This window comes from Lepus europaeus, chromosome 5 (assembly GCF_033115175.1).
Source record: "Lepus europaeus isolate LE1 chromosome 5, mLepTim1.pri, whole genome shotgun sequence".
Lineage (NCBI taxonomy): Eukaryota > Metazoa > Chordata > Mammalia > Lagomorpha > Leporidae > Lepus > Lepus europaeus.
Genome location: NC_084831.1, coordinates 24,231,719 through 24,246,452, shown reverse-complemented (window position 1 = coordinate 24,246,452; position 14,734 = coordinate 24,231,719). Strand labels below are relative to the sequence as shown.

At 44.7% G+C, this 14,734-nt stretch overlaps 1 protein-coding gene across 1 annotated transcript in view; it reads right to left on the bottom strand.

The window, feature by feature from the left end:
- Positions 1–759: 759 nt before the first annotated feature.
- Positions 760–14,734, bottom strand: part of KHDRBS1 (KH RNA binding domain containing, signal transduction associated 1) — a 30,288-nt gene continuing 16,313 nt past the window's right edge. The window contains exons 2-9 of the mRNA XM_062190847.1: positions 10,456–10,580; positions 9,213–9,329; positions 8,315–8,461; positions 5,672–5,805; positions 4,375–4,576; positions 3,836–3,903; positions 3,277–3,335; positions 760–1,177 (exon numbers count right to left, since the gene is read on the bottom strand). Coding sequence (XP_062046831.1) covers positions 1,080–1,177; positions 3,277–3,335; positions 3,836–3,903; positions 4,375–4,576; positions 5,672–5,805; positions 8,315–8,461; positions 9,213–9,329; positions 10,456–10,580 — 950 coding nt within the window. The 3' untranslated portion in view covers positions 760–1,079. The remainder of the gene's footprint in view (positions 1,178–3,276; positions 3,336–3,835; positions 3,904–4,374; positions 4,577–5,671; positions 5,806–8,314; positions 8,462–9,212; positions 9,330–10,455; positions 10,581–14,734) is intronic.

Here is a 14,734-nt window from a genome sequence, read left to right as displayed (position 1 = left end):
AAGTGGATTTTGATTCCTTTTTCATTCAGCTGCAGTGTCCCTTTTTATATCATGCTAGTGTTGAGACATACTTGATTAGCTACCTTGGGAACAGCCCAATATTGACAATCGTCAATTCAGGAAAACCACTGGTTTTTGGCCCCAGTGTCCAAGTGAGCTTTTCATGGAGTGCACAATCTCAGATGGACAAAACACTTTGTCTAAAATTTTTAAATACTGCAATTTTAGTAACTGGTACTATGACTGAAAGACTGTGGCTAAAAGCTCTGCATCACATTCAACCCAGGTGGCCAGCCCCTCTCCCCGTCAACCTCTTCAGAACCTACTCCCGCTAAGTATCTCTCAACACTGTATGTCTGGGGCTAGATTTCAAAACCCACATAATGAAAAAGTCAATTTTACAGACCTAATTTTTTGTTGTTGTTTTTAATCAATTAACATTAAAAATTGCCATCAACTATTTAATTCATGAGGATCTTTCATATTAAAATTTAACTTTAAGGTTCAACCGCCATGTGCTTTTAAAGGAAACGTTTTTAGAGACGTCTGAGCTCACTTTTACATGGTGGCACCTACTGCCATTAACATTTGTGATTTTAAGACTTAAACAGCCCTGAATTTTGAAATGTAGCCTAGTTTGGGATTCTGCAACTACAACTTTACGGGATGCCTCAAATCAAAACTAAGAGAAAGTTAACAAGCCTTTACTTCAGAACCTTTAAGCAAGCAAAGTCACTTTTGAAACTAACAGGTTTGTGGTTTTTTTTTTACTCAACTTCTTTTTTATTATAAAAGGTACACTTCTGTTTATATTTAAACAACAAAGAAAAAAAGCATCTGCACACTTAAAAAATTAATTCGATATTCCTAAATCTATTTTAACTCATTTTAAAATACTACATACAGAAGCCAGAATGCAGAGTTAAGAATGGAGTAAGGTGGGGAGAAGAAGGGGATCACGAAGAAAAACACTTAGACAATTACTTGTCTGTTGTGGGTAAAGCAACAGGAATCCTGGGAGATACAAGAAATCAGTAACAACTTTGCTCATAACTGCTATTTTCCCCTCCTGTTTGTTTTTAATAACGTCCATATGGATGTTCTCTGTATGTGCCCTTCACTGGCCTAGCTGGAGGGGCCTTCAGTGATGGCCTGGTCCCATTCCAGTCGTCTTGGCCTGTGAGGAAAGCAAAGAGAATTCATTGAACTATGTGCCAAAAGCATTTGGGGCCGAGCGGGGGTCAGTCAGCTGGGGAAGAGCACCCCAAACACTGCCTTTCTTCTGGCATCGTGGGACCTCCCCGGAGAACCTTGCTCTCCTCTCTGGCCAGCCCTACTGAGTAGCTTGTCGTAAAGATAGAAGAGAAAGACAGAACAGGCTGGCACTGACTCGAGAACGCCCAGCAATGAGGCTGTCCACAGGCAACACGACTGACACTGCAGTTCCCCACGCTGCATCAGCCCAGCACCTAGCTTCAGACATAAGGAAATCAATTATCTCAATGGGTTTGCAATAGCCTTTCCTTTCTCCAAAGCAATCTGGCAGGCAGCTTCAGATAAAGTGACAAAACTTCTAGAAGTCTTTCAGATAGAGAGCAGGTAGTAAGGCAGGCTTTTCTGTAGAGAAGCTCCTTGGGCTCTCTGGGAGAAGCAAACAAGGGCCACATTTAACAAGGTCTTCCACCAGCAGAGCTGGGACTCACTGCTCCAGTGGAGAGAAATGCAATCACACATTGCCTTCACAGAACTGTTCAGGAGAATTCTTGAAGCATCTTTCTTATGTCAATGGTCCAGAGAAGCCAGAAGGCATGGTTTACGCTCTCAAATGGTTTCCCTTTGCAACAGGGAGCAGCCTGAGTTGATCATGTACGTTTGTAACTGACCCTTTAGGAAAATGCGTTATGTCGTCCCTTCTCCTTCCCACTGGTTCCTACACCTCCCCACGCACTCCCTTCCTGAGGACTTCTCTTAGCTGTCTGCAATCACAAACACATGCTTCCATCACTCTAGGTCTTAAACTAAAACCTGAAGTCGTATAGAACCCTGTTTAGACTCTCAGTACAATATGTACGTCCAGCACTGTCCAGTGGCTTCTGGGTAACATGACAACTATTTTCCTAATTCTGCTTGAAAGGACAGAGATCAGAATACATTAACCATGACAACATCATATAAGGAGCAGCCTGCCTCTTTCAGTTCAGTCCTTTCTTCAGCAAAACAGAAATGCAGTTTAGTCAAATACATACAGAGGTCTCATTGTACTGCCTCACTGACAGAGGGAAACATCCTTGACAGCGGCACACAGGCACAGAAGTGCAGTGTTACTGATGGCAGCCATCCAGTACCACTGAGCTAGAACTGGAAACAACTGTTTCCTTGGGCAAGCAGTGACTGGCTATTTCTTACCATGCTGAGGAGCTGCGTGCACCCCGTCTGTGGGAGGGCCTAAGCAGTTCCTTTTTTTATAGCTGGGGGTCAGGGAAGACTGTACACCAGTGTCTTCAGATGAACTGCTGACGGCTGAGGCTCTTGCCAAGAACTCTCTGGAAGTCCCTCAGGTATGCTGAAAATACCTCACATCTAAAAGATTGCTCTCTCTGCATCCAGTGCCACATGGCACTCCCTCCAGGGCCCACTAACGTGCAGCCATAATTGGCTCTGGAGGACTCACTTGAGCAGTGTTTCCAACTAAACCTCAGGAAGGCAGTTGGGTCCTGCTGCCATTCCAGCCTCCGTAGCTCCCTTAGGATCAAGGCTGAGCACTGAAACGTCTTCCAAGCCAGCAAGTATCTTGGTGCTGGCACTGCCCTAAGTGGGCAGCAGCCCCTACCCTCTGATGAGATTTGAACAGGTACTATTCTCACCCCCTACCCTGCTCTGACTGGCTACCTTCCATTCAGGTCCCTTTGTCATTTCTTCTACAATGAGATTCTTTCTGAAGCAATCTAACTTTTAACAAATGTGGTGAAGCAAAGGACTACAGTTGGGTAAGATTTAAGTTCTTGGTATATACCAATGTGGCCTAGGTACCAGCAGCAAAGGTGTAGAAATATAATCCAGGACTACTTGTCCCCTGAAAAAGCCCATAATGAGCTTAAAAGTCTGCTGCTCCAACTAGGCCAGGCTGGACCTGAGCCCTAACTTAAGACATACACTTAACCTGCCAAGGACCCCTCCCATCTCTTCAAGTGTGTCTGCTTGACTCCAAATAATCCAATCACTAGCATTCTAACAGGCACTTACTTGTAAGTTCTGCCCCACCACAGACGTACATACCATAAGCTTCATAAGAATCTTGAACCTCCCCATGTCCATAGTCATAATATTCTGAGTCCCTGAAAACCAAAGACAGAGTGTTACGAAGCTCAGAGTTACTACATTTCTTTGTTGTTTTTTTGTGTACAATATAGGAACATCCTCATTCTGTTCGAACCCTATACCTCAAATATTTCTAAACACTGTGTATACCACGTACCTATTTACCACACTGCTCACTACAAGAGAATAAACAGCTATTCCGTCCCTGTACAATTTAATGTGGCTGTGATATTTTAAAATCACAAATACAATTATTTAAAAGTACTCCCCCCTTTTGTTTCCATGTAGCCACAGCTCAGGAATTTTTCATCTGCTTTTCCTAGATTCCAAATTATAACTTAAAATTCAGAGTTAGCCAAATTTGTAGATCCAAGTCTGTGCCTGAGAGTCAAAAGCAGAGGATATCCCCTAAAAGGTAAGCCACATTGCTCCTTAGGTTTGTGCAGCCAAATCTCTCAGGTTCTCCAACTCTATCCATCCCTAGGATCCCAAAGAACAGCCCTAGTGCCCGACTCACCCTTGGCTCTGACTGTAATAGCCTTCATAGCCTTCATAGCTCTGTTCTGCATATGTGTCATCATACCCCTAGAACACATAAAATGAATAGAAAGTCAGGATATCCCACAGATGTATGACAGCTGTCTAGATTAACAGAACATGGACATTTCCTCCAGAATACCTACTGTAGAATAATCAAGAGAAAGGGTTACTAAAACAATAAATAAAATCCGAACAAACAGGCTACAGGATAGGCGTGGGCAAGAAATAAAATACAAAACTGAGCAGCAGCAGCAGCCGCAGCTGCAGAAGATCCCTTAGTAAACAGTACACAACACAGCACAGCTTCTATCTATCCAGTTAAACCCACAGACAGTAAATCATGCCAAAGCTAGAAAAATGTGCTCACATTCATCACTCACTCCAAGAGAAGAGGGGAAGATTCCAAATCTTACAGCCAGTCCCTAGCCTACATCAAGGGCCAAGAATTTGTCATTCAATCTTCCCTGGCAACCTTCTAGGTATTAGGAAATAGTGCTTTGCTCAAAATATTCTTACATATTCTTCATATGTTTCTGGTGCAGGGGGTGGAGGCAAAGGTATCCTCTGGATGCCTGCTGTCCGTGCTCTTGGTGTTGGAGCACCCCTCACAGTAGGTGGGGGTGGCACTCCTCGAGTCACAGTGGCACCTCTGGTGATGGCTCCTCTCACTGGTGTACCACGCACTAGAGCCCCCCGAGGTGGTCCAACTCCACGGCCCCTAGAAAAACAGAGTTCACTTTAAATTATAAATAGGCCAATCATGTTCAGGTTAGTCTGTAAACTATATAGCTAAAGAGATTTTTATAAATTTATTTGAAAGAGAGAGAGGAAGAGAGAAAGAGAGAGAGAGAGAGAGATTTTCTATGTGCTGTTTCAGTCCCCAAATGGCTGCAACAGCAAGGTCTGGGCCAGCCTGAAGGGAGCACCCAGGAACTCCAGCCTGGTCTCCCATATGGGTGGAAAACCCATGTACTTAGACCATCCCGTCTTCTGCTGCCTCACCAGGTGCATTACCAGGAAGCTGGACAGGAAGTGGAACAGCTGGAACTCGAACTGGCACTCTTATGGGATGCCAGCCCCTAGACAGATTTTATGATGCCTAACTAGACCACCACTAAAGCATATATAGGCATGTGAAGTGGGAAAGGGACCTATCCTGGAAGGCTCTTCAGGTCCCACAGAAGACCAATCCATCAGTACACTGCCTCAGGCAGATCTAGAAGGCTGAGTACTTCAGAAAGGTTAATCACAAAAGGTGAAGCCCTAAAGGCAGGTCATTAAAAAAATGCTAAAATGGGGCTGGCATTGTGGCACAGTGGGTAAATCTGCAGCCTGCAATGCTGGCATCCCGTGTGGTCATTGGTTCAAGTCCTGGCTACTCCACTTCTGATCTAGTTACCTGTTAATGGCCTGGGAAAAGCAGTGGAAGATGGTCCAAGTGTTTGGGCTCCTGCCACCCATGTCGGGGACCTGGAAGAAGCTCCTGGCTTTGGCCTGGCCTAGCATCAGCCACTGTGGCCACTGGGGAGTGAACAAATGGATCAAAGATTTCTCTCTCTTTTAAAGATTGGTTTATTTTTATTTTAAAGAAAAAAACAAAGTAAGACTGTCCAAAATTAACAGACTTAAAGTTTTAGCAGGACTGTAGCACCTGACTATGGTTAAAGTGCCAAAGATCTACAATTCCATTCTTAATGCAACATACGAATCCCAAGACCCTTCTAAAGCTAGAAATGAGAACAATGCTCTTATAATTATGTTACTACAAGTGGTCAATTTATATCCTATTTCTGGCTATCTCCATTATTGTTACCTTGGAACAGGTGGAGGGGGAGGTGCAGCTCCCCGGCCTCTCACTGGCACCCCTCGTCCACGAGAGGGCTCAGGTACTCCATTCAAGTAGGACAGCTCTAGAAATTGCTCCTGGCAGATATCATCCATCATATCCTGGGAATGAAAGATAACAAAGAGCACTGTACAACACTGTCACCTTTTACCGTGAAGTCATCTGGCCCACGTGAGTCTTGGATGCTACGAACAGCTTGGAAAGGCCAGATAAAGGCTCAGATCATTGATTCTCTGAAGCTGAAGAGCACCCTGCCTGTCACTTCTTTGCAGAAAGTCTTGGTGTCAGACCCCCATTATTCAGGTGGAGCTCTTCAGGACGTGGTCCCTACCATCCGCTCTCCTCTCAAGCCAAGCTCAACATTTTGTAGGTCAGGACCTGGCACCCACTCTCACACATCCATCCTTGGCAAATAATTTCCTTTCCCTGGAATAATAAAAGCCACTACCATTAATGGAGCTCTATGAACAAGGCACTATATAATAAGCTTTATATGGATTTTTCAGTTTAATTTTCAAAATGACCCTGAAGTGAGCAAGCAGATCTCTATTTTTACAGTTGGGAAAATAGATTCAAGGAGTAATCATCAACCGGACCAAGGGTATGGAGCTTGAAAGTGGCAGATTCCAAATGTGGATTCGGTATTAGCTTTCTCCAAAATTTAGACTTTGAATCAATAGACTATACTTTTTTTTTTTTTTAATATCTACCTGAGGGACTCTTAACTCTTGCAAGACTTCCTAAAATAATAAAACAGTACTACTATTGGCAAACTTTCTCTTGATAGCAACTCCATACCTGCTCTTTCCTAAAACACCACGTAATTCTTTCTACCTAATACGCACTTACCACATCATTTTATACCATGTTTTTCTTCTCTTACTAGACTGTGAGCTCTTCCAGGAGCCACTTTTGTAACATCAGAGGCAGCACAGTATTAGGCATCTACCAGATACTTAACAAGTATTTGGGACAAACAGGAACCTGAGGCTCAGAAAAATGAAAAGATAACTTGTTTCAGACAGAGCTCCCAGCCCAGTGCTCCTCCTAAGGTACATAAAGCCTCATGGCAGAGTTAATGGTTCTAAAAGGAAAGTGGATATTCCGGTCAGGGATGCAAATATAGGCACACTGTTTTTCCCTCACTAGAGGAAGAACAGTCAAATGCCATCTGCAAATCTTTTCAGACCTTTCCTATTAGGAGCTATTCTGTCTTAATACGTCATGCATTTCTATGTATTTTAGGTGGTTATGGCTTAAGAATAGAAGAGTCCAGTCATCAGAAAGATGCTTCCCTCAACTTTTCACTTACTCTTGCGTTAAACATCACTATTGCTTGGCCGGCGCCGTGGCTTAACAGGCTAATCCTCCGCCTTGCGGCGCCGGCACACCGGGTTCTAGTCCCGGTCTGGGCGCCGGATTCTGTCCCGGTTGCCCCTCTTCCAGGCCAGCTCTCTGCTATGGCCCGGGAGTGCAGTGGAGGATGGCCCAAGTCCTTGGGCCCTGCACCCGCATGGGAGACCAGGAGAAGCACCTGGCTCCTGGCTTTGGATCAGCGAGACTTGCTGGCCGCAGCGGCCATTGAAGGGTGAACCAACGGCAAAAAGGAAGACCTTTCTCTCTGTCTCACTATCCACTCTGCGTGTCAAAAAAAAAAATCACTATTTCTTGAAACTCCCATTGGAGAACAAAATAACCAATGCTAGCCCATTGTTCAGATTTCATACTGGAATCCTTGGAGTTCAGCATTATGGGTAAACACCGCTCTACCAATTCTCCTCTCCTCTGACACATTTAATTCCAACTCCTTCATTTTACATTCAAGAAAACCAAGGCCTGTTCCTTATTTCCTGCTAGTTTTAGTATGGAAAACATGACATTTATTCAACTGTAGCTGAATATTATTCCAAATCTTTACTAAATTCCAGATTAATCTTTGATATTAAAATGTGTAACAGTCGTATGGTGGTAACTCTAACAACCACTAGGCCTTGCTAAAAGGCAAACATAATAGCACTTCCCACTTACAAGTGATAATAAGCAAGACAGATGCCTAGCCTGTTCTAACTCTTCCTAGGCTTCAGCAACAGCCTGAGAGGACCTGTGCACCAACCTATTTAATGTTACAGTCAACGGTGTAACAATCACGCCTCTTCCAAACCAAACTCTAAACGCAACTCCCTGAGACACTCATGAGGACAGTCAAGTCATAACTGAATCCATTACTATCAAATACTATACATTTCTGCTGTCACAGCCTCCAGACTCTAATCTACAGCATAACTCTGGAGGTAGTCACCTTCGTCATTTTCCTAGTACAACCTCCAGGCTCCATGCTGGTACCAGAGTATTTAGCTTATGAAGACTCTGTTACCCAGACTATAGAATGCAGAAACGCTGTGGACCCAGAATACCGACAACAGATACTGTACACAATGAGAACAGTGCTTTGAGAACAAGGTATGAGTAATGGACCCCACACACATATGCAGAATGTGGCACACAACTTCAGCAATGCTCTGCAATCCTAGTTAAAAACGTCTGCCTTTACAACAGCCTGAGAGCCCACTTCTCCCTTGCTCAGAAGATACAGGCTATAGATTTCCTTACTGGTACTAGAAACTTCTTGACTTCCTCCATGGCATGGGCCATGAGAGCATAAGCCTCACATGGAGGTCCAAAGACTTCAATGAAGACATGCAGATCCATGTTCAAGTGGGCATATTTAGGGTCTCCACCTTTGCGCAGCTCTTCCTCCTGTGGAAAAATGCACAGAAACATCACATCATGTGGACTAGGCCAAAGGGCCAATAAGAAATGAGGGCACTGTACATGGAAGCAGCTTAACCTGCTGTGCCACAATGCCAGCCCCAAAGAGCAAGTTTTTCAACTGTCGCAGGTACGTCGCATCTGAAAAGTTGACCACAGAAGGCTAAGACTATTCTGTTCTGATAGGAAGTTTCCTGGCACTTACAAAGAACACACAGTGTCCGGGCTGCGGCACGTAAAAACGACCAGAAGCCTTACTTCTGGGTTACTCGGGATTTCTTGGGAATACCTTTTTTAGTGGGCCTCACATTCCAGGTGGCTATAAAGCAAAACAACCGATCTTCAAACTCATCCCCATGCATAACACTACTGTTCTCATTTTTCACATTACTGAAAAAGGAGTATTCATTCACACGTTACTCTCTTTAGCCAGGCTAAGTTTAATACACCCAAAGTTGCCCAGTTCCCCTTTCAAGTTTTCACAGGTTAGTTTACTAAAGCCAAAGATGCTGTTGTTTCCATTATTACACAATAAAAGGGGGGAAAAAAATCACAAACACAGGCTCTTCTAGGACTGTCAATCAAGTCAGTTAATTTGGTCTATTATCTCTTGCATCCAATGAAAACAGTCACATTCTGTACACACACGAATTGCCTGCTTCTGTAAGGCATTCCACACTTAACCCTGAGCAAGTAGAACACATTAGGGCATCCTCTTGCCTCACTAATGTGAGCTTACCTTGGCTTTGTCTCTCATTGAACCCTTTCCCAACACAGAGATCTTTGCACCAGTCTCTTCCTGCAGCCTTTTTATTGTATTTCCTTGTGGTCCAAGAATCTTTCCAACAAAATTGAACTGACAGAAATAAAAGAGATTTCTAAATACTTATGCTCCCATAAAAAAATTTCCACATATATTTGTGCTCTGTATTGATTTTCAATAACCCTGTAAAATAGGTAGAGTATTACCACTCCCAGTTTACTGAAGGATACCGAGATTGTGCTGATAAAGTGATTAGTCTAAGGTTACACAACCAGAAAGTGGCAGTTCCTACACTTGGGAGTTGGGTTTCTGTAACACACTCCAATTCCTAGTATTTTAGTATAAACATTTTAACATATAGCACACAACATTTTTAAGACAGTGACCTTACAAACACTGTTTGGTACTATGTTTAGCTAACTAAATATAAATAATGTTGCTTTCCTTAAAAAGGAGAAAGAGGAGGAGGAGAAGAAAGCAATGACTTAAACTTTGAGCAAGAAAATAAACTTCATTCAGTCAAGGATTTTTGTAACTATTTCATTTTATTTAGATTTCAGGTCGATCTTTCTGATGGTGAGAACTGCAGGGTTCACTTTTTTCCTTAAACCTGGAGCCTGCATAAACATTAAAAAAAAAAAAAAAAAATCAGGCCGGCGCCGTGGCTCAACAGGCTAATCCTCTGCCTTGCGGCGCCGGCACACCGGGTTCTAGTCCCGGTCGGGGCACCGATCCTGTCCCGGTTGCCCCTCTTCCAGGCCAGCTCTCTGCTGTGGCCAGGGAGTGCAGTGGAGGATGGCCCAGGTGCTTGGGCCCTGCACCCCATGGGAAGACCAGGAGAAGCACCTGGCTCCTGCCATCGGATCGGCGCGGTGCGCTGGCCGCAGCGCGCCTACCGCGGCGGCCATTGGAGGGTGAACCAACAGCAAAAGGAAGACCTTTCTCTCTATCTCTCACTGTCCTCTGCCTGTCAAAAAAAAAAAAAAAAAAAAAAATCAACTCATTGATAATAATGAGATGATGTCATTTCCTTCCTGGCTTACGCTATGCTATTAGTTATAGGTGCAGATGTTCCAACACCACAAACAGGCAGCACAAGTAGGGAATAGCAGTTGCTCAGGCTCAAGTTTCTGACGTATCACCATCTTCAGAAATCCTTATTACAGCTAATGACGCCCATACCCTAAAGAGATGTGAAGAGCGCACATTCTCCTCCTACCTTGGGATACTGCTTGACAGGAATCAGTACCCGCTCTTTCAGCTTCATGTTCTTATGAGAAAATAAATCCAAGTAATTCTCCTCATCATCCTTTTTGGAATCCCCTTTCTGAATCTTCTCAATTTCTGAATAGGAAAAACAGATTTTATTTTTGGTCTGGTAAATGAAGGCAAATTCCCAAATCTGCTAAAGCAATAACATGGAGTACCACGTAATGAAACCGAGGACTTCAGATGACAAATGTGCTAATTTCAAAGACTGGCTCCAAGTGTCAAAGCTATATGAGGTTGGCTAGGAAACCCAAAGCCTGCTTCTACAACAGCAGTTTGCTTTTCCATCCTGATCTGGAGCCTCTGCACCAAAGACATAACAAAATGTCCTGATTTAAGAGTAAATAGAGGGACCGGTGCTGTGGCGTAGCAGGTAAAGCCGCGGCCTGTAATGCCAGAATCCCATATGGGCGTCAGTTCTAGTCCCGGCTGCTCCACTTATGATCCAGCTCTCTGCTATGGTCTGGAAAAGCAGCAGAAGATGGCCCAAGTCCTTGGGCCCCTGTACCCGTGTGGGAGACCCGGAGGAAGCTCTTGGCTACACATCGGCACAGCTCCGGCCACTTCGGCCAATTGGGGAGTGATCCAATGGATGGAAGACCTCTCTCTCTCTGCCTCTCCTTCTCTCTGTGAAACTCTTTCAAATAAATAAATCTTTAATTTAACAAGACTAATGAGATGAGATGAGGACTAGGGGCATAAAGGAACTAAAAAATAAAAATCTTCACCAAGAAAAAGTATGAAGTTGCACCCTGATGAAGAAAGGAAACAGCAAGTTAAGCTCCCACCCACAGCGCTGGGCATTCCATATGGGCACTGGTTCTTACCGAAGCTCCTCAACTTCTGTTTCAGCTCCCTGCCCATGGCCTGGGAAAAGCAGCATAAGATGACCCAAGTCCTGGGGCTCCTGCCACCCATGTGGGAGAGCTACAAGAAGCTCCTGACTTCAGCCTAGCCCAGCCCTGGCTGTTGCTGCCACTTGGGGAGTGAACCAGCAGGAGGATCTGTCTTTCAAATGAATAAATAAATCTTGGAGTGGGGGAAGCCAGTAATTTAAATATATATTTAACATTCCATTAAAATTCCATTATGACAGTAGTGATTTTGGATACCTGTCCTTAAAAGTTTGAAAGACCTGGTTCTTACTCTGCCACTCACTAGTTGTGTGAACTTAGATGTTATTTGACTGCTTTGAATCTTGATTTCTGCATTTGTAAAACAGAGGCCATATCTACCTTATGAGGACAGATAAAGGCAGAGGAAAGTAACGTATACAAATGCCTAATTAGTCTATTTCTTAGAAAGTGTTTACTATATAGTCACCTTCACCTAGTTCAAATTCAATGTCCAAAAAAAAAAAAAAAAGCACCAAAGTACTTCTTTTTATCCACTTTACTGAGTTATAAATGACATATAAAGAACATTTAACACACACCATCCCATACAGGCATCAGTTCCTGTTCTGGCTGCTCTACTTCTGATCCAGCTATCTGGTAATGGCCTAGGAAAATTAATGGCAGATGGCCTAAGTGTCTGGGCCCCTGCCACCTACGTGGGTGACCCAAATAAAGCCCCTGGCTTGCGGCCATCTGGGAAGTAAACCAGCAGATGGAAGGTCTCTCTCTAACTCTTTCAAATAAATAAATAAATCTTAAAACAACAAAAAAACCATAAGCACCCAGAAACATTTATCATGTTACAGCTTTTTAAAAATTTATTTATTCTGAAAGGCAAAATCAGAAAGAGAGGCATCTCCCAGTCACTGGTTCACTTCACAAATGGCTGCACTGGCTGGGGCTGAGCCAGGAGACTGGAACTCCATCCCAGTCTCCCACGTGTGTGGCAGGGGCCCAAGGACTTTCTCCACTGCTTTCCCAGGTACATTAGCAGGAACTGGAACGGAAGTGCAGCACCAGGACCTTGAACTACGCTCATATGGAATGACCACTCTTGTTGGCCCAGAAGTGCTTCCTTTGAAGAGGCAGATTAAAGGACAGAGGCAGAGTGGACAATGAGAGAGACAGAGAGAAAGGTCTTCCTTTTCTCAATGGCCACGGCGGCTGGCGCACCACACCGATCCGAAGCCAGAAGCCAGGTGCTTCTCCTGGTCTCCCATGGGGTGCAGGGCCCAAGCACTTGGGTCATCCTCCACTGCACTCCCGGGCCACAGCAGAGAGCTGGACTGGAAGAGGAGCAACCGGGACAGAATCCGGCGCTCCGACAGGGACTAGAACCTGGTGTGCTGGCGCCGCAGGCGTAGGATTAGCCTATTGAGCTGCTGGCCACAAGCAGGATCATTAACCCCTACTGGTGACTAAGAGCCAGGCATCTATACTGTAAGTACAGGAAATACAAAGAGCAAGTGAGATTAGATCCCCATCTTAACCTGTTTATATCCTATAGTTCCCAGTCTATGGAAGTGGCAATGAAGTATAATGGGTGCTATGACAGGGGTTCCAACAGAGATGGGGGAGCCAGTGCTGTGGCACAGAGGGTTAATGCCCTAGGAGGCCTGAAGCGCCAGCATCCCATATGGGTGCCAGTTCAAGACCCGGCTGCTCCACTTCAATCCAGCTCTCTGCTATGGCCTGGGAAAGCAGTAGAGGATGGCCCAAGTCCTTGGAATCCTGCACCCACATGGGAGACCCTAAAGAGGCTCCTGGCTTCAGATTGGCACAGCTCCGGCTGTTGTGGCCAACTGGGGACTGAACCATTGGTTGGAAAACCTCTCTCTCTGCCTCTCTTTCTCTCTCTGTGTAACTCTGACTTTCAAATAAATTAATTAATTAAAAAACAAAACAGAGATGTTGGCATAGTGCCCAAAGAATGAGCAGTAATTGAAAGCTTTTATGGTCCAATGAGAATAGTCAAAACCCAAGAAATTCATACTCCTTAAAAATCATGAATATTCCAAATAACATAAAATGTTCTCCTTATATAATATCCCCATACTGTGGTGGTAGTGTTTTTTTTTTTTTTTTTTTTTTTTTTTTTTTTTTTTTGAGTTACAGGGAGAGGTAGAGCCAGAGAGAGAGGGAAGTCTTCCATCCACTGGTTCACTCCACAAATGACCTCAACAGCTAGAGCTGAGCTGATCCAAAGCCAAGAGCCAGGAGCTTCTTCGGGGTCTCCCATGTGGGTGCAGGGGCCCAAGCACTTAGGCTACCTTCTACTGCTTTCCCAGGCCATAGCACATAGCTAGATTGGAAAGAGAGCAGCTGGGACACGAACCAGCACCCATTTGGGATGCCAGCGCTGCAGGCCGGGGCTTTTACCTGCTGCGCCACAGTGCCAGCCTGTCTCTTTTTTTAATGAATTGAAAGGCAGAGTTAGAGAGAGACAGATAGGGAGAGAAGGAGAAAGAGATTTTCACTCCCCGAATAGTAGCAACAACTGGGGCTCAGCCAGACTGAAGCCAGGAGCTTCTTCTGGGTCTCCCATGTGGATGCAAGGGCCCAAGGACTTGAACCATTTCCACTGCTTTTCCCGGGACACCAGCAGTGAGCTGGATTGGAAGTGGAGCAGCTGGAACTCAAAGCAGCACCACATGGGACACCCACATTGCAGGCAGTGGGTTTACCTGCTATGCCCCAACACTGGCCCCATCCATATTTATTTATTTATTTATTTATTTGAAAAGTGTCAGAGAAAAATAGCATGTGCTTGAGAGCTCCTCCTCACTGATTCACTCCCCAAATGGCTTTAAGAGGCAAGGGCGGGCCAGGCTGAAGCCAGGAGCCAGAAATTCCATCCAGATCTCCCACACAGATGGGGCCCAAGCATTTGGGTCATCATCCCCTGTCTTCCCAGGTGCATTAACAAGAAACTAGATGTGAAGCAGAGCTGCCAAGATTCCAACCGGCACTCTAAGGGATGCCAGTGTCACAAGCAGTGGCTTACCCTGCTGTGGCACAACCCTGGGCCCTGTTTCTGTCTTCTATAAGTTTAAGGCAGGGGCTCTCAGATTTCAGAATACGTCAGATTCATAACAAATCTGAGGGCTTTTAAGCTAGATTTCCGGATCCCAACTCCAGTCTGAGATTTGTGTTGGGGATCTGCAGTTCTAGCATGTTACCAGGTGATGCTGACATTGCTAACAACCGGTATAAAGATATCCTACCTCAAACCTACTCTGCAAACTATGCTCTTAACTGTTTAAAATAACTGCTTAGACTACGTGTAGCTGTCAAGTACACAGATGAAGGAAACTTACTGTGTATCTGACAGAC